We start from the raw sequence: 21,131 nt of genomic DNA, 5'->3' as shown, positions 1-21,131 counted from the left end.
TTGGTAGAACGTTTACTGGATCCAGCAATGTATCTCTGTATGAAGTTTAGGAATCCACAATAGGTATCCATTCGACACATTGATTGAGATATTAAATGTGTCTAAAACTGAAGCATGGTTTTGAAGAATTTCACGTTTTGAAAGGGCAGTTGGAGTATAAGTACGATTACCAAAAGTGGAATTAATGCCACGTTCGTTTCAAATACAGCGCAATAATGAGCTTTACAAACAAAGACAATGTTATTAAAGTTTTGTCAGCTGGAACCAAAACATATTGCTCATTTAATTTATCTAGTTCTTTTATTACTTCTGGTTTACTAAACACAGAAGGATAGATGGTACGTACTTTTGTTTTGATGTGTCTAATGTGGAATTTTTATACCCCTCGTATGATTTTAATCCACTCTGACAATATATAAAGTTCTTCTTTTCATATTTAGCCCATGATCTGACATAATCTTCGACAGAATTCATAATAGAGATGAAGTTCTGTCGCCAATTAAAAGACCGAGGTTCTCTGCATTTAAGACCTTTTAAAATAAGTGATTTGAGGTCCTCATTTTCAACTATATGTTGACAGCATCTTTTCCTTTGTTTGTAAATTTAAGCTTAAGGAACTGGTGGCATGGTTCGGAAGGAACATAATTCATGTCCCGCAGTGGTTTAAAGAGCCTGTGATTGGCAACATCCATAATCATAAAGTTCAGTCAAAATTCTGGTGTTGAAAAATCCATGTATAAACAAGGCCTGAAAGAACACACGCACACTGTAATAATTGGAGAATTTTACCCCAGACTGCAATTTTTAAAACAACATTTAGGGGACAGCAATTCACTTCGGAAATGATATTGAAATCGTAGCTCCCCTCTGAAGATTTTCAGGATTCCCTGTAGTTCTGTATGATAAACGAATAGCGAAAATGCCTACAAAGTATTCCACCACGATAAAATATCATTTACACATTTACACAAGGTTTCAAAATTCATTAGTACTAACTGTTACTGTAGATGGATATGGGCTACTAAAAATAAAAAAGATAATAAAGCTTGATAAATGTCATGTCAATAGAAATGTCATGGCTTCTTGCACGACATCTTTGCCCTCCGCGTTCCTAGTCTTCATCCATTTCAGTGCTTTCTCCACTAACATTTCCCACTCGTCCTTTTTGTCTGGCAATTCTTTTCTTAAGAATGCAATAGCAAGAGCTGTGGCCCACAGGTCTGTGTCCTGTAAAATATCAAGCACCCTTCAATGTGTTTTGTTTTGTTGAACAATATTTATTTGAAAAATTCAACACAATGCAATATAGTCATTAAGCATAATCCTGAATGAATTCAATTCAATGTACATATCATAATATACAAGAGAGAGAGAGAGAGAGAGAGAGAGAGAGAGAGTATAAGGTTGTCATGGTTGGAAAGTAAATGTAAGGCTGTCATAAATTGGAGGTAATTAAATAATAAGAGTTGTCGTAGTTAGAAGCTTTCAGATTATATACAAGATAAATCCTTAGTGTCAAGAATTCAATTAGTCAGGGTCTGTATGGTTTGTTGTAAAATGCTATCAGTGCTTATTTCAGAATATTTGTCCAAGTTTCCCATTTCTTTTTTAAATTTTCGAGTTTACAGTTTTTGTAGCCATATATTTCAATGTTGAAATGTGTGTTTTGATATTTATAAGTAATTTGTGTATAGATAGTTTTTCATTCAAACAGCGTTTCTATAAATATATGATTTAAAAATCAGAAAGATTAAGAATGTTCCACTGGTTTTAGGATTGAGGTTTAGTACAAAGATAGATGTTAATGGATTTCTTGGAATAACAATTCCCCTTGTCTGACAATACTCATAGAATATATTGATTAAGTCTTGAACAACGGGACACTCCCAAAGTATATGATATATTGTCTCTTCATATGTATTACAAAAGCTGCATAATTTACTTTCTTTCAATCCTATTTTAAACAAAAAGGTATTAGTTGTTAGTATATGATGGTTGATTCTAAACTGTAGCCATTGTAATTTGGTACTCTTAGTATGATGAAAGGTAACTGAAAAATATTTTTCCAATCTAATTCTGATAATGTAAAATATTCTCCCCATTTTGGTTTGTAGAATGATGTGACATTTTCATCCTAGTTTAAGGTATTGTACATAGCTCTACTACCTTTTTTGGATGAACAAAAGAGTTTGATATGAAAAGATATAAAAGGCTTAAGGTTAACTTCTTCCTTTCAAATTCTCTGACAATTCATGCTAGCTGCTATTGCTTTCTGTAAACTTAGGTATGTCAAAGTTGGTTTTGACATTAAATTTTTTCTCTAGATGCAATAAATTTAAAAAAGACCCCTTTTCATCAAGCAGATCATTGATGTATATTATATTCTTGTTGAACCATTCACTATAAAAAAGGATTTTTTCCCAATTAAAATTCTTTTATTACAAATTTATTCCAAATTGGCTGGAATATAAAATCTTCCCATGTATGTAACTTCAAGTTATCTTGAATATTTTGTAAGGCAAGGAATGTGTCTATCCAGAAGGGATTTTTTAAAAGGTGTAATTTTTTGTTGATGTAGTCTGATCCAGTTTTTAAAATCATATCAGTATTAATTGATTTACCCATTATTTTTTTCCAATTTGCAGTTTGACCATTCATTAATCTTTTAATCCAATCCTTCAATGTTGTATCTATTTCCAAGAAACGAGGCATGCTAATAAGATATCTGGTTTTGTTTTTGTTTTGTACGTGTATGTTGTTTTGTCCCATTCGAATTATTTACTCAGAGACGTCTTTTCATCGATTCGATTCTTGATCCCAGTGCAGCGTCAACCATAATAAGGTTAACGTAGGGAGTGACTGTTCCCTCACCAAGCGCCTGATATTAGAAATGAAAGTCACAAGTTTTTCAGATATGACCTTAAGAAGTTCCCCTGTAACAATACGCATTGGCACGGTAAAGAATGCTCACTACTACGACAGTAAGAGCCTAGCTGCAATAATGTAGCCATCTCCGATTTTTTGGTGCGAGAGGGTTACAACTCTTTAGGATCTTCGTAATGGTGCAAATGCAGGAATGATTTACTTCCGCAACATTTTCGATCATTCTAAACATTTACTGACTTTATTTACTTTAATAAAATGATATTCTGTTTCTTAGTCAATATATAAATTTACAACCTGCAACTTACGATTTGTGAGGCTCTATTCTACCGTGTTTAACAATTTCGATACATTCCAATTTCTCGATTCATATTTGAGCGCCATGTTTGATGTACTGAAGTGTCAACTTCCGATTGTCAAGTTATTTTCATATGTCATATAAGGTAGTATTTACACCAATGGACGAGTACGGAAGTGAAAGCTATTTCGTCGGTATTGAAAAGGTTTAAATTTAATACCAAGTTGAAAAACGAACAGCAGAATGTAAATTCTTTCTGCAACCATATGATTGCCCTTCCTTTGTCGGCATGGCTCGAGTAACTACATTTTTGCGCTGGTTGTCAATGTTGAAATTTTTCAGTTGACCCACCTACGAGATCTCGTGATAACAAGCATGGCGGAGGAAATGAAGAATTTTGCGTGTTGTAAATGATATTTAATGAATAACACCTTTATTAGATGTACCCGAGCACAAAGTGGGTACTCCTTTTGGTGTAAACAACATTTGGGACTAATACACGGAGATTATTATCGGTTATTCATTAAATTATTTTGCACCATTGCGGATATCCTATGGAATTGTAGCCCTATCCCGAAAAGAGGATAGGGCTACATTATTGCAGGTAATAAGAACCATGCATTAGTAAAAATCTGTGGCACTTCACCTAGAACTGGTGGCGGATATACCTTTGATATTGGATCCATCGTTATGAAATCACAATCATACCTTAACCACTGCTGATTCCTTTATTTCTTCCTCTGGCTTTTTTATTATCTTTAATAAGCTGTCTAACTGCCAAGAGCCATCAAATTTCTGTTCCTTAACCAGCTGCATCATTTTCCAAATGCTGTCATCTAAAGTTGAAAACAACAGACTATGGTAGTTTCTTTCCGAATCAGAATGACTATATGAAAAGATTATCTTTATGAAGAAAAATATGCGTAAATTCAATTGGTTTGAAATTTTGAATTACTTTTTATTCAATATACCAAAGGAATCTGGTATTGATTTTAATATGCACATGGAAATTGGTTAAATAATGCAGGCTTTACTTTTACTTTATAAAAATGCACATTTAACAATGCATGTACCAGTGCTTTTCACAACATCTGCAGGTTCATCATCTTCATCCACTGAAAACAGATGGAGTAAAATAGTTTGTCTCAATTTACAGCAGTATAATTTTTACAACTTTCAAGCTTTTAAACACCAATAATCGGACTGTCTATATTTTTACGAACTATACACGAACTATCTAGCATTCCATCCACCATTCCGGACAGCTTCAGGTCCGAATCTCCTGGAAAAATAGATATAAAGGTTAGTTTATAGCATGTTGAATAATTAAAATTCACTTACTTTTCGCATTCTCCAAGAGTGTGCGATTTTCTAATTATTCAATTAAGTTCAACTATGATTATTCAGGAAAATACAAATATTGAAACAATAGTGTCTATGATGATGGCTTGTTTTAATTAAGCTCCTCGAGTTCACTAAAAACTTTAATAGTTCAATTAACCTTGACTGTTTACTCTCTTTATAAAAGTACAACCGTAAAACTGTTCATTTCCTTGAAAATATATTATTCCCCCAATGTGAGGTCTACTCGATGCAAATTCAGTGCCACTCCCACGGAATATTCCCTCACTAATATCCATTAATATTTGTAACCAATCAAAGTGCTCGGTAGACCGAACATTCCCTGAATTGAGAGATCTGTGACTTGGTTCTATCGACAGGCGTCAGATCATCTGGAATGATGACGGAAGACAGGTATGAAAATAATGTGTCTTTGAATTATTTCGGTATGATAAAACAATATAAGAGGCCCATATGCCACATCGTGAACCTGAGTCACATTGGCTCTGGCATTGTTTAGCTACTGTGGGTTTTAAAAGACTCTTTTAATCAATCTAAATTCCCATGAAAAATTTTGACCCCATTTTCAAGCCAAACTCCAGAGGATCACAACATATCTGAAATTGATTTCAGATATGCCTCAACACCAATGTCACTGACATGATCTTGCTGTTCTAGATAAGACCAAGGTCATAAGGTCAATGATGATTGTATGATATCACGACGTTGTCATAAGACATCTATCCACAGAATATGAAAGCTATATCTTAAATTGTTAAAGGACACTACGCATGTTTCTAAACTTTTTCATTTTTTCAGCAAAATTTTACTTTCGCTATTTTACGCACCATTATATGTGACGTCATATGCGCCCTCGGGTTTGAAAACATCTATTAGCCATTTCATAAACATATTAGATTTAGTCGACAAAAAAACCAAACAATTATCATGTTAACGGCTTGTAAATAATATTGCATTAAGGTGTTTTGTGCCGTGTTAGGGTGTACTAATGGTCGGTAGAAAGGATTTAGACTGAGTAATTTTCAATTTTTCGAAGAAAGGTATGAGAAAAAAAGAGGCGGATAATATTTTGTTGGAGCAAAAACATTACCTTAAAAAAACCCACCCAGTCACCTTTTCAAAAACAGATTGGAAAGAGAACCAGATAAACAGCGATACAATGGATATATCGAAGCTATAAGCACTGCTAGGCCTACAACATATACATTATGTTCTCAGACAGACTGGTCTTCAAATTCAATACACACTCGGATCAACTGACCTTCACCTTGTAACAACATGTAAAATTTATACGGTACTAATTTTGATGCACCAGATGCGTATATAACTTGTGCTGCCAGTTTCTACCAACTGGTAGATTTACAAAAAATTGAAAATACAAGAAAATTGAACTTTAATTATGGATAATAGAATATTGTAATTCCTACCTTTAAATTGAATTATAAAATTTTTTCTCATTGAAATCGTAACATTTTGAGTATTTGACGCCGAGCTTCCACTTCCCAGCGACATGCAGATCACAATTCAAAAATACTAATAAGATTGCTTTATTAAAATAAGATAATGAGATTTCCACTTTAAATTTGATTATTTTTATTGATTTATTGTTTTTCCTTTTCTTTCTTTCCGAAATGCACCCGTGATAGTACCTTGACTGTCAACAATGTAACGTATCATAATTTGTCTAATCCAAAAACAAATAATAATTATACTGTTTATTTTAGTAAAACATTGGCAATTACAGATGTATGAAGGAATAACATTACCAAATAGTTTGTAAACAGCGACCCATATAAACAGTATTTACTCGCAATATTGGCCGATTTCATACTCGCTTTCCTCACTATATTTGGGTATTCACATCGCTATTTGTATGCACTGGTGACGAAAGCATATAAAACTCGAACATTTTATTAACATCGATTTAAATGTTGCCCATGGAGAATAAATTAGGCCCCTAAAGCTGAGTTTATAATAATATCTCGCACTTCTTTCACAATCAGTTAATCGAAAAAAGGCGCATGTGACGTCACTGTACCACGTGACTACCTAACTAATTAACTAGACATTTTGAAATCGGGGCTTAGACTTAAGTCTGTATTGTGGTTAATTGTCGCAATATTTCGGCGAACGAACCATTAGAACTAATTACTATAAGCATAAAGAAGACAAAATGCATATAATTCTGTATACTTTGAAAACATAAGATGTGTCCTTTAAGGAGAGATCAAATAGGTAAGATTTTTATCAAAAGTAGGTCAAACTTTCAGGTCAAGATCACAGGGTCAAGCCCCACGAAACAAGAAGCCCATGGGCCTAGAATCGCTCTTCTGATACATTGTAGAACAGACAAAATTCTCACTAACCAAGATTCATCAATTAACAAAGTTTGATGATGTTAAGTCAAATAGTACCTGGAAATTTTAATGTAACTGTCCAAAAGTAGGTCACGGTGACCTACTTTTGGTCGACACACTGAAGACTCAAGATGCATCCATTGACAAGTCAAATAGTATTCAAATATAGCCGTCAAATTCCAAAAGAAGGCCACAGTGACCTACTTTTTTGTCGACACACTCCAAAGACTCAAGATGCATCAACTGACAAAATTTGATAATTGAAGTCAATTAGTATCTGAAATATTCAGATATAAACGTCAAATTCCAAAAGTAGGTCACAGTAACCAACTTTTTGGTCGACACACTCTGAAGACTCAAGATCCATCGACTGACAAAGTTTGATGATTGTAAGTCAAATAGTATCTGAAATATTAAAATATAGCCGTCAAAATCCAAAATAGGTCACGGTGACCTACTTTTTAGTCAACACACTCTGAAGACTCAACATGCATCAACTGACAAAGTTTGATAATTATAAGTCAAATAGTATCAACTTCCCATATTTGTGTAGCAATATTCCATTATCACCTGCATATGGTGTTTATATATCTCAACTGATTCGATATGCAAGAGCTTGTTCTGCGTATAGTCAATTTTTAAATCGAGGTAAGCTACTGACAAACAAGTTGATGGTACAGGGGTTTCAACAGTCTCGATTGAAGTCAGCATTTCACAAATTCTATGGTCGTTATAACGATCTAGTTCGTCAGTACAACCTCGCATTGGGTCAAATGCTGTCTGACGTGTTTCAAACCGATTGTTAAGCCTTTCTTGGCACACTGATTTTGACTGCGGATAACTCCGTTTACCTGATTAGGATATAGGGCTTTGTGACCGGTCAACAGGGGATGCTTACTCCTCCTAGGCACCTGATCCTGCCTCTGGTGTGTCCAGGGGTCCGTGTTTGCCCAACTATCTATTTTGTATTGCATATAGGAGTTATGAAATTGATAAATGTTCGTTATCTTTACCTTGCATCTGAAATATTAAAATATAGCCGTCAAATTCCAAAACTAGGTCACAGTGACCTACTTTTTGGTCAACAAACTATGAAGACTCAAGATGAACCAACTGACAAAGTGTGATGATCCTAGCTTTCAAAGTGTTCAAAATATGCATCTAAAATTGAAAATGTGAAATTTGAATGTCTGCAAAATTCAAAAAGTAGATCACTGCGACCTATTTCTTTTTTATAAATATGTTTTGAGGCCTCTTGACGCATCAACTTACAAGGTTTGATGATTCTAAACCTCTCGGTATTTGAAATAACAACCTAAAATATATTCATAAATGATTAGCCATAAAATTCAGAAAGTAGGTCATGGTGACATACTTTTTACATGATGCACTTTAAGGTCCCATGATCCATCAACTGACAACTTTTGATGATCATAGGCTCAAAAGTGTCCATGATATGCATCAAAATCCATTTAATAATAATTACCTGCGAAATTCAAAAAGTCGGTAACCATGACCTAGTTTTGAGACAACATGATATTAGGTTCTAAGATGCATCAACTGACAAAATTTGATGATCCTAGTCCTTATACTAAGCAAAATATCAAAGTTTTAACAAAACAAAATTTAAGGTAAACTTTGAAGTGACCTTGAGACCACACCCTTTGCCCCAGGATGATGCCTTGAACATTTTTTTTTTTATCTACAACTTATCCTCATTCTTATGCATAAGTTTGGTGATAATTTGTCCAGTTGTTCTTGAGAAGAAGATTTTTTAGCAACACCTACTTTTGTTTGCATTTTCCTAATTATCTCCCCTTGGGAAAGGGTCACAACCCTAGTTTTAGTACAAATGAAAGCCCTTGAGCCAAGGAGACCCTGTGACAAATTTGGCCAAGGGGTTCTTAAGATATAGCCCTTTTTCCAAAAAGTTGACGCACACCGCACGCCAGACATATGGCCATATGATTAGCTCTTTGAGCCTTCGGCTCAGAAGAGCTAATAAAAAGGTCTTGCCATAAAGAACTTACTAACTAATTTGAAAGCCCTACATTAAATAGTTCAGGGATTGTTTTAAAAGGTACGTCAAACTCCAAGGTCAAAAGATCGAACATCATGGTGTACAAGGTATTGTCATAAGGAATATATATGTAAGATATGAAAGACCCATATGCATCTAAAATGGTTTTTTAATATATCTAATAAGTTATGTTTTCTTAAAAGTACGTCAAACTCCGAGTTCAAGGTCACAAGGTCATATACCACCATATCAAATGAAATGTCTTGCCATATTATGTGTATATATATATATATATATATATATATATATATATATATATATATAACTACAAAACTCGAATAACATTTCACTGTTAGCGCTTTCGGCTTTAATGCCTCTTCAGACAGTTATGAAATGAAATAATATTGCTAAGTAACGTCAACGTATCACGACGTAAGTAATTGTCCTTTGTGACGTCATAATAAATTACACTGGTAGCGGTATAATACACACAATATTAGACAACACTTGGAGATCAATTCAATGTAGTTTCAATTTTACACAGTTATTTTCTATTAAGTTTGGGATTAAACAATTTTATAAAGTATTCCTCCTTTGTAACTCTGGAAATTTCGCAGTCATTATACATTTCATAAAATGGAAATATGTTGAAATCTCCATGACCACAATTGGCAAAATGTTCGGAACTTGGCGAATTTCTGATATTTGGATCGCGAATTTGCTGCTTGTGGACGCGCACACGGGCGTTCAGTTTATTGGTTTGTCCGATGTAGTTTTCATTACAGGTAGGACAGGTCATACAATATATTACGTTTTCGGATTTTTATGTCATGTTATAATTTGGAAGGCAGAGAAAAAAATTCTTAAATGCGGCAAAAAATTAACACAAATTCTATATATATTAGATTTATATATTAGATATATAATAATAAGATATGACAAATCTAATTCAAATAGTTCAGGCCATTGTATAGGCCAGATTTTTATTAAAAGTAGGTCAATCTTCCTGGTCAAGGTAGCAAGATCACACACCATTGAATAAAATGAAAGGTCTTTACATAGAAATGTACATGTGTATAAAATGTGTATAAAAATATATAAAAGTCCTAACTGAAATAGTTCAAAAGATATTTTTCAAGAATTGTTCTAAAGATCAGCATATAACACTTTGATCCCCCATGGTTGACAAACTCAACCCCCGGGGACCATGGATTTCACAAACTTGGGTCTAGTCTGTCGGGAAGGTTTCGTTTTTATTTGCACTTTTCTGGCCTAGTGGTCTTTGATTTTTAAAGATTTTCCCTATATACTGGATTGTAAAAATTGCATCCACAATTGTGGCACCATCCTACTCGCGGGGGCCATGGGTTGAACAAACTTGAACCTGCACTATGTTAAGAAGCTTTCATATTAACTTGAACTCCTCTGGCCCAGTGGTTCTTGAAAAGAAGAACTCTAAAGATTTTCCCTATAGATTCGCATGTAAAACTTTGATCCCCTATTGTGACCCCACCCTACTTCCGGGGATTATTATCTAAACAAACTTGAATCTGCTCATGTCAGGAAGCTTTCATATTAATGTCAACTCTTCTGGCTCAGTGGTTCTTGAGAAGATGTTTAAAGATTTTCTTTATATATTTGTGTATAAAACTTTGATTCCCTATTGTGGTTCCATCCTACCCCTGGGGACCATAATTTGCAAAAACTTGAATCTGCACTGTGTCAGGAAGCTTTCATGTAAATTTCCACTTTTCTGGCGCAGTCGTTCTTGAGAATTTCTTTAAAGAATTTTTCTATATATTTGCATATAAAACATTGATCTCTAATTGTGGCCCCACTCTACCTCTGATGGCCATTCTTGTGTTTTAAAGATTTGAAAGAAAAATGTCAAATGAGGTAAATAACAGTTAAACAGTTTGAATGGACAAGACAATATGTATTCTAGAAGCAAAGTGCTATGGCAAATCAATGTTTTCAGTTGCATGTACTTAGAATTTTGTTGTATTTCAATGCGTATTAAATTTCCCATATTTTGTTTTATGGTCAGAGTTATGTACAAATGGTTGTAGAAAATAATATATCGAGTATAAGAGCTTTTAGGCTTTAGTAGTATAGAATATTAAATATTTCATACATTCGTAGCCATATATATTGTCTAATACTCAAAAAAATAAAACAATTTAATTTTTACTATTTCAAAAATTATGTGGAGACTATAATGTATTGACACATAAAATGTTTAAGGCCTGCCCTTAGTACTGGGGAATCCTACAGGTATTTAAATGGCAAATACGTAATAAGAGGGATGAAGGTAAGTTTTACGTCACTTCTGTTTAAATACCAGGCACAAAGTTCCGATTAGGGAATATTATCGCTTCTCTGCAACACCCTCTTTGCTATTTCCCTCTTATCCATTATATAAATGTATAGTGCTTTGTTTTCACAGAAATACATGTACATGAATTCTACATGCCTATAATATGTTGCTGGTATCGATATGATTCAAATACTAATTAATCTATGGTTGATCGATGCATACATGTAGATGATTAAAAGACAAAATAGTCCACTACTATATAAACCATGAAGGTAACTGGGGCATCCATTGTAACTCTACTGATACGAAATAAACCTATTGATGGAAAAAATTGAATCCGCTTAATTTTTTATCATCTTCGACAATGCCTTAAGCGTCAAGCAAGTAATTGATCCTTTTTATCATGTAAAACTTATACGGTACCAATTTTGATGCACCTGATACGCATTTCGACAACTAATGTCTCTTCAGTGATGCTCAACCGAAATGTTTGAAATCTGAAATAACAATGAAGTTTTAGAACTATTTTAGGGAAAATCAGTGTGTCAAAAAAGTGGAGTCAAATTCGTCTAAGGATAAGAGCTATGCGTGAGGGAGATAATCCTTAATTTTGAAATGAATTTCTAAATTTTGTAGCAGCAATTAAATATACATCCGTATTTTCAAGCTAGTAACGAAGTACTTAGCTACTGGGCTGTAGATACCCTTGGGGACTAACAGTCCACCAGCAGAGGCCTCAACCCAGAGGTCATAATGTAAAACTTATACGGTACTAATTTTGATGCACCAGATGCGCATTTCGACAAATAATGTCTCTTCAGTGATGCTCAACCGAATTGTTTGGAATCTGAAATAACAATGAAGTTTTAGAGCTATTTTAGGGGGGGGGGGTGCCAAAAACGTGGAGTCAAATTCGTCTAAGGATAAGAGCTATGCGTGAGGGAGATAATCCTTAATTTTGAAATGAATTTCAAAATTCGTAACAGCAATGGTAACAGTTTTAAAGTCTTCCGCTAAAACCAAAGTATGGTCTACCACTAAAAACCAAATTAAAGCCTTGCACTAAAGCCCAAATTCCAGTCTTTCACTAAAACCAAATCATAGTATTCCACTGAGGACAAACTATAGACTTCCGCTGAATCCAAATGAACAGAACTGGTTTGTCATAATTTACATCTAGCATTTTAAACAGCATTTGACTTTCCTAATACTGAAAATAAAATATTAGTTCAAAAGGAAAACTATACTTGAAAGATCCGTCGTCGAACTCTCCAATCCACAAGAACTCGAGGGTATCACCGGGTCTGGATCATCTGAAAAATACATACGAAGATATCAGGAAGCTGTCTTTCACTTAGATTATACAATTCATCACTGATATTGTAAACATGTTTGTAAAACATTTCTGTCCGTGACCAATGGATTCACCACATACAACATTGAATGCTTTAAAAGTTTAAAAAAGCTAAGACCTGTCGAAATAAAATTCTTTGTCCTTAGACGCTCATTTCGTCCCAGGGAGGTCCTCGACCTTTTCATACGTACATTGCTTAACAAAGGCGTTGCTGTGTAATAAGTAATACCTATAGCTATCTTTAAATCTATGAATAATATATTCCGTTTTGTTAGAATGTGAGTAATATGCCTGATATACCAACCAAAGATGGCACAGTACATCATATATTGTCTCGGAGGAACCATGTAAGGCAATGCACCAGGGGAGGTTGAAGACTCTGAGCGTTCGACGGATCCTTTTCTTGACGCAGATTTCTTACGTTTTGGTCCATGCCTAGATACGTGCGCATCTTTTGTGTGCATTGACTTTTTGGAGAATATATCTATTAATTGAATTCATAAATTGATATACATGTACAAGACCTTCAAGTAATGTAATACCGAAAAAATTACACAATGTTACTTACTTGAAATTTTTTTAACAAACTTATCTCCAAATCCTGAGTTAGGTTTAGACTTTGGTGATGTTAAATTGTAAGAAGACAGATTGAATGATTCGTTGCTGCATTGCTCCATTTCGACATCCTGAGAAGTCAAAGCTGTTCTCATCGTTTTATCCACGCCAACAAACGCCGTATATCTGCAGGGGACATTTATGGCAGTGCTTAGTGCAACCATCGCATTTTCTAATGGAAATACAAAGAATTATTAATGACACAAACTATAGATATTCTAAACTTCATTGTCGGGACAACCTGTCCCTTCTGGACAAAGATACAAATATTATTACTTGTGAAAAAATACAAAGACAACGAAATAACAGTATAACGAAACTAATATAATCTAAACTTAATTTGTCAATCACATTAAATCCCGTGGGGATCCGGGTTAGAATAGGTCCTCAGTACCCCCTTGCTTGTCATAAAAGGCGACTAAATGGGGCGGTACTTCGGATGATCCTGCAAAAACCGAGGTCCCGTGTCACAGCAGGTGTGGCACGATAAAGATCCCTCCCTGCTTAATGGCCATAAGCGCCGAATATAGGCCTAAATTTTGCAGCCCTTCACCGGCAGTGGTGATGTCTCCATATGAGTGAAATATTCTCGAGAGGGACGTTAAACAATATTTAATCAATCAATCACATTAAAATACCCCAGCAAGTTGTCTGAAGGGGCGGGGCCCCGAAATACTATACACAGGGTAATCTTTATCCACGTTTTATGTTCGTCCCTTTCACCTACACATTTGATGGACGATTTTGAAAAAGAGTTAATTATTAATTAATTCATAGGGAAACTTAACTTTGAGTGAATTCAAAAGTAATCGAAAATTTTTAATAACGTTAGTCAAAATATGACAAAGCAGAAATAACCGAATACATACGTAATTCGTACGTGATAATAAAGGGTCCGCCAAGTAATTATCGCCTTTCCATCCCTAGGAGCGCTGTTTTATATAATAAAAGACATAATATGCGAAATACACGCTTTTGAAGTTGAAGGAAGAAAAATTATAAGGTGTTATGAAAATGGGAAAGAAAGACATTTTAGAGAAAGCTACGTTGGTATATAATGTAGTCGCACCATTTCAATCTTTTTTCTCCTTAGATCATCTATAAGTACAAAATGCACTATTTGTGCATCATTAAAATCACAATACGATAATATACTGTACATGTCGCAATATCTGATGACATGCAAGGAACAATCTAATTTAAATTAGATCCTCTGATTTGCTCACGTATATCGCTACACTAGGATCTAACGAAACCGCATACGGAGGTCAAATCTAGAATTTTAATTAGATTGTACAAGGAAGCATGCACTATGAAATTTTACCGTCAGTCATACTATATACATCTTTTTTGTTTATACTTTGTAATTGAATATGTATTATGCTGATGAGCCGTAAGGCTTAAAGCCAATAAACAATACAATACAATACCGTCAGCCATAATCAGTTGCATCTCAGCCAGTTTGGACTTAGCAGCAAGTATGTGAAGCGGGCAAGAATCATCGGCATGAGTGCATGAGTCCATATCAAACTCCATAGAAAAACTAACATTCTTTTCGCCGACTTTACCAGTTAACATCAAACTGGTTTTGCCCGAGAAGTCCTGTCAAAATCATAATACAAAATTAAGTATATATCGTTGTGTCAGAATCGTTTCCTCATTAAGTTGAGAATATGAAATTCATTTCCAAACTCTTTCCTAACTCTATACATAAAATTAATGCGAATTTCATCTTTAAGTTAAAAATACGAGTGTGTCTATCATGTTTCTATACATGCAATTAAAAGGAAGGCTTTATTTCAGCAGTTTGATAGTGGTGATCAGATGCAAAGCAATACGTCTGACATTATTTGTTGTTAATTTGTTGACGGTGCTACTTTTTGGTAATTTCTGTGGAAAGGAGTGGTTATTTATATTCGGTCTTTCTTATAGGGGGATAGGAAAGACCGAATATAAATAACCTCCTCGCTTCCACAGAAATTACCTTTAGGATGACCGGTCGCGGACGCTTCTTTGTGTAGCGTTCGCTTCGTAACTGAGAGGTCGTGAGTTCGAACATTGATTCTTGATAATAACAGTAGAGTGAAACTGAGATAGTCCACGTAAAATCAGAATACTTTACGAGATCAAAATGGACGGTCAATTGGATTACTGGAGTTTTTACTCGACGTCGAATATGTAGACTCACCGAGGTCGCTATTAAAGTGGGGTCGCACCAGTTGTGTTAACTGAAATTTTTATCATTGAATCTTACTTGATAAAGTATAGTGTCTGTCATATATTTGGCTACAGGTGCGTGCGCAAGTGTTCTTCACCTTCACGTCCTAAATATCTATTTATTTTCACTTCAGATTTGGTAAATGTACGGGTATTTGTTTTTTAAATAGCAGGTGTGATTATAAGGAAGTTCATATTATAACTTCCAGTATTGACCTACCTTCGGAATATCACCGGAAATGATTGCATACAAGATTAGTCTTTCTCCAGGAAAAACGAAGGTTACTTCATCAGGAGCATTTATGACTGTGCAACCCTCAGGAAGAGTCCATGTTAAGGACACATCAGCAATTCCACCCTGCACACTGCATCTCAGAGCGGACATAACCTATAAAGAAATTGCAATGTCAAATCAGATAAAGCAATGGTGTTGTATACTTACTATGATACTTCTTCCCTCTATAAATAAGGTTGTCAAGCACATGGAATAATTTCGAATTATACAACACGTCGTTAAGTCGAATGTTGTTTGGCGTGTTTCAAAGCAATTGTTAGGATGTTATTTACATACTGATTTTGCTACGGATTACTTCGTTTACCAGATGAAGATAGAGGGCTCACGGCGGGTGTGATCGGTCAAACTGAGACCCTTACTCCTACGTGGCACGTACTCTCACTTCTGATGTGTCGAGTGGTCCGTGTTTGCACTACTCTTAATTTTGTATTCTTTATACATTTATTATTGATCGCTGTTTGTTATCTTCACCTTTTCATACCATCATATACACCAAAATTTGATATAGATCACAAAGCTCATATACTTTTATGTAAACATGTATAATCATCCTTTAAACTCTTATTTCAGCTTTAATCTGGTTCCAGTGGGTTATGTTTTGAACAAACGAATAAAGAACAAATGCCAATTTTTGCATACTAGTAAATTAATTGACAAATTGTGTAATTCTGGTTCATGGAAAACTGAGTAAAACTTACAAAGTCGACTCTACACTACACAAGGATATTAAATGCATACCAATTTGACAGGTTATAGACGTGGGAATTTTGCAAAGATTATTGCATAAAAATTTCTCCTATACTCGTACATTCTTACGGTAAACTTTCAACCAATAACATGGCCTCATTATATTAGTTTGATATATTGTATATCACTCTTGAGAAAACGATCAACATGTAACATCTTTTATGTATTTTCAAAAACGAAATTTAGTTTTTTACTATATTTACATTGTACCGATCTGGGTTGTTTTTTTTTTTTTTGCATTCTTATGAGGCAGAATGTATTCAAAAACATCAGTCTACATGAAAAGAAAAATCTCTTGCTGTTCTCTTCAATTCTACATTTAGATATATCGACGACTTTTATCTATTAATGATACTCATTTTCGTTTTTATGTCGATTCGTTATAAAGTCAGCATTTCGCAAATTCTATGTTCGTTACAATGATCTAATTTGCAAATACAACCCGCTTATTGGGTTGAATGCTGTCTGACGTCTTTGGCCGTTCTTTACATACATGTTTTGATTACGGATTACTCTGTTTTTCTGATAAAAATAGGGCTTACAACGGCTGTGATCGATCGACAGGGAGTGCTTGCTCCTCCTAGGCAGCACATGATCTCACCTCTGGTATGCCCAGGAGTCCGTGTTTGTCCTTTTAAGTTTGTATTCTTTATAGGATTTAAGAGATTGATCACTGTTGGATATCTTCACTTATATTTCTGTCGAAATTGCCAGCTGTTAAAACAGAGGTACAGCCAAGTCATAGTGTGTATAACACTAAACTTGTAGACACGCCAAAGACCACATTTGTTGCTCCATTTATTTCATACTACATATGTAGCGTTATTATCAAGAGAGGGACTTTATTGATTTTGGAGTCAAAAGGGTAAGAGTCACTACGAAACTTTATATTAAAAAAAACTTGTTAACACTCTACAGGCCACATTTTTTGCTCAATTAATTTCATACTTCAGATGTAGCTTTCTTATCAAGAGAGAAAACACCTTATTGATTGGGGGGTCAAAAGGTTAAGGTCACTATGGGACTTCATAGAAAAAGCTTTTAGTCACTTTACGGGCCACATATTAGCTCCATTGATTTCATACTTCACTTGTAGCTTTGTGATCAAGAGAGGACAATATTTTGAGGGTCGACAAATGAAAGCCATTACGATACTTAGAAGAAGTTAGACCACATTGTTTGCTTCATTGATTTCATACTTATCATGTGGCTTTGTTATCAAGAGAGGAAGGAAAACCCTATTGATTTTTGGGACAAAACTCAAGGTCATTATGGAACATCACAGAAAAAGCTTGAAGACACTCATTACGAGGGAATATGTCCCGCTCTTGTTTTTCAATACTTGATCAATTTGTTTTTTACAATTATATCCCCTTGGTAGGGACCATGGTCCTTCATTTGAATACAGTTTACAAGGCAAGGATACGTTGTGCCAAGAATGGTCGATATTAACTATGTGGTTCTGGAGAAGGCTTTGCAATGAGCCAACGACACCGGTGATGACTCCGACAGGCATATTTTAATATAAGAAAAGATCACTTCAGATTTCAGTTCGGATGATCTAAAATCGTTCGGAGTTATAAGAATAGGTTTTGAGTGACTGGTATTTTATGAAAGCTCATTTTCGTGATTTTGTGAAATTAAAGAACTTTGTAAATAACCATTTAGTAAAGTACAGATGTAATATTGTTGATACAAAGTCGAGGACATTGAGTAAATGCTATATACATGGATATTAAATCATTACCAAAAGTAAGAATTTCGTAGTATTCCTTCATAAGACAAGAATTCCTCACCTAAGAATTAATCATGTACATGTATTTCTCTCTTCCTCACCTTTGACTGCAGTCGATCATCATCTTTCACAAATGTTGCTTTTCCATTGCTTACTTTGGCGACATTCCGTATCAATTCCGTCGAACATCCATCCCCAATGCCAAACGTAAACACCCTTCATAAATAAATAAATGAATGCTCTGAGCTGTAACAATTTGAATTCTGTGTCCAGGTCTCTTGCTTATCTAGTTCCCAGATTGAGCTGCAAGGTATTGTAAACAACGCCAAACAATAAACCCTGGTTCAACATTACAATGCACATGTATGTGGTTTTAAAAGTACCACTAATAAAATCACCAAATACCTTGTGTTTTTCTGCTCCTTCACCAACTGTACTATTTTTGATACCCTGCTAACCTGTCCATCTGTCAGCAAAAATACCTAATAAAAAGTCAGTAAAATACATATAGCACTATGTGACATATTAACATATTGACCACAACAGGTTGGTTAGTTGTATATTGTTTAACGTCCAACTCGATAATTGTTCACTCTTATGGAGACGTCATCAATGCCAGTGAAGAGCTGTAAGATATAGGCCTATGCTTAGAACTTACGGTCTTTGAGCAGGGAGGGATCTTTATCGTGCCATACCTGCTGTGACACGGGACCTCGGTTTTGTGACTTCATCTGAAGGACCGCCCTATTTAGTCGCCTCTTACGACAAGCAAGGGGGTACTGAGGACCTATTCTAACTCGGATCCCCAAGGGACTGTCACAATAGGTAATTATGACCACAACAGGTACTTAGACTTAAGCAACATCGGAACAGATTACCACTACTGTATACTAGTCAGAACCGACATAGTATCAATTAATTACATTTCGAGTTATGAACTTACTTGTCTAGCATAAGAACCTGAAGGCTTGTTCTTGAAAACATTTTCCAATGGCTTGAAAATTTCTGTTCCTCCCATATCTGCCCCCATTTTCCTCTGAAGATGCATAGCTTTTTCCAGATTTTTCTCATTATACGATTTACTCCTGGAAACATTATACTTTATTTTATTTCATCTAAGGCATTACGACCCATATTACATGGTATATACATGTACTAGACATAGGGATGAAAATTTCTTTATTAATTATCGGACATAATGAAGCAGAGGAACTACAATGATTAATGATACAATGGTATTCCTAATAAAAATGATACATTTTCTCCGATGTGACACTTTAAATTTCTTACTTTGAAAACAAAGTCGAAAATTTTGTTCCAAAACTGACAATATTGAATATGCAGGTAACAGGCAGACTTTTCAGCAACAACAATAATGTTTCTTTGGCTTTCTCAATGCGGTCACCAGTCATCGATGCTACATATGTACATAAAAAGGCGACATTTGATCACTATTCATCAAAATAAATATACTGGTATAAGTTCAGATATACATGCATTTATAGAACTGCAGATGGTGCAAATTTTACATAGCTATTGCGAAACACTTTACAACGATACTTGAATATTGCTCAGTCACTGCTGGTAGTAGCTTTCGCATTATGTACTACATAATGTACAAGTTACTATAAGCTTCCCGTATTACAATGTTTTAAATAGAAATGCTCAGGTAACTATTACACATTCGGCTGTTCAAAAGTAAGAATAAAATTACAAGAAATATCGATACAGAGATAACAAGAGACCCATAAACCTTATCGATCACTTGGATATTAGTTAGCAACATCATTAGTCCCAAAGGCTACGGAGTCTATACAGGTTTTTCTGTTTTGCATACTTAAGGTAAATTCTAATATTCAACAGTATTATAAAACAAGATGCGTTCTTAAAACACAAATACCCTAAAAAGTGCTCACACTGATGAAAAACTATTCATAACATACATGTATGTTACATGAATACTTTTCGACTATTTTGGACCCATCCTAAATCCAGACCCCTGTGGTTATGAAATTCCACAAATTGGTATATCCCTTATGCTTTTCCTAATATGCATTTAATTTTTATATAGTATAATCAAAATTAAAGTCTTCCAAATGATGGAGACATTTAATCGCTCTGCCCTTTTTGGCCCCACCCTTGTACCAAAAGTCCCTACTTCCGAGATTGATTGATTGAAGTTTTACGTTTGGTTGTGAGTGTTTGAGGTTCCCTGACGGCACGCAATGAGCCTAGTCCTTTTCAAATATCATTTTTTGATTGCCAAGGGGGTTGGGATCCGAGATCGTTACATTGGCAATATCGGTAAAGGACTTCCTACTCCTTCTAGATATATACTTAGTTTGAATTTAGTATCAATACCATTAGAGAAGATGTTATTTAAATCTTTTCCACATACACATTATATGCTAGATATGAAAGCTTGGCGCTGTCCTGAGGTCAGAACATCACGAAATAAAGGATTTTGGCAGAGGTCGTCCTGGTCTACATGCCTATGCATTTAAATTTTCTTACGGATGTGCAGTTTTTTTGGAAAGAAGTTTATTCGGAATTGGTCAATATTTGGCAGTTTTTGCCCCGCCCCTAATGTCCCGGTAGTGCAGAAGTCCCGAAATTCACAAAGCATACGTCCCAAAGATGCTACATACGAAATTTGAAAAAGAATTGGAAGGGTAGTTTATATGAAGTTTAAAATATTTAATTGTTAAAACACGACGGACGCAGATCGATAGCAATAGGTCACCTGATTGACCTAGGTGACCCAATAACAGTAAATCACCAGTACCAAGTATGATGCTTGGATTGTATGATTGCTTGTAGATTTTTTAACGTCCCTCTCGAGGGTATTTCAATCATATGCAGACGTCACCATTGAATGCTTTGAAGTATTCAAACTCGAATCAATTTTAAGCAATTATTGCATACATCTTA

General features: G+C 34.9%; 1 protein-coding gene across 3 annotated transcripts in view; it reads right to left on the bottom strand.

The window, feature by feature from the left end:
• Positions 1 to 767: 767 nt before the first annotated feature.
• Positions 768 to 21,131, bottom strand: part of LOC125678706 (von Willebrand factor A domain-containing protein 5A-like) — a 30,914-nt gene continuing 10,550 nt past the window's right edge. Inside the window, exons 8-20 of one of the 3 annotated variants that reach the window (XM_048917351.2) lie at positions 19,491 to 19,617; positions 19,144 to 19,285; positions 18,606 to 18,682; positions 18,302 to 18,416; positions 15,644 to 15,811; positions 14,637 to 14,808; positions 13,160 to 13,378; positions 12,896 to 13,075; positions 12,485 to 12,550; positions 4,416 to 4,463; positions 4,255 to 4,296; positions 3,890 to 4,017; positions 768 to 1,227 (exon numbers count right to left, since the gene is read on the bottom strand). In XM_048917351.2, coding sequence (XP_048773308.1) covers positions 1,057 to 1,227; positions 3,890 to 4,017; positions 4,255 to 4,296; positions 4,416 to 4,463; positions 12,485 to 12,550; positions 12,896 to 13,075; positions 13,160 to 13,378; positions 14,637 to 14,808; positions 15,644 to 15,811; positions 18,302 to 18,416; positions 18,606 to 18,682; positions 19,144 to 19,285; positions 19,491 to 19,617 — 1,655 coding nt within the window. In that variant the 3' untranslated portion in view covers positions 768 to 1,056. Of the gene's footprint in view, positions 1,228 to 3,888; positions 4,018 to 4,254; positions 4,297 to 4,404; positions 4,464 to 11,880; positions 12,085 to 12,484; positions 12,551 to 12,895; positions 13,076 to 13,159; positions 13,379 to 14,636; positions 14,809 to 15,643; positions 15,812 to 18,301; positions 18,417 to 18,605; positions 18,683 to 19,143; positions 19,286 to 19,490; positions 19,618 to 21,131 lie in introns of those variants that run through there. The other 2 variants (XM_048917352.2, XM_048917353.2) reach the window with 2 other exon arrangements.

This window comes from Ostrea edulis, chromosome 2, assembly GCF_947568905.1.
Source record: "Ostrea edulis chromosome 2, xbOstEdul1.1, whole genome shotgun sequence".
In the NCBI taxonomy this organism is placed as follows: Eukaryota; Metazoa; Mollusca; class Bivalvia; order Ostreida; family Ostreidae; genus Ostrea; species Ostrea edulis.
Note: the sequence above shows the minus strand (reverse complement) of the source record. Positions and strands in the feature narration are given on the sequence as shown.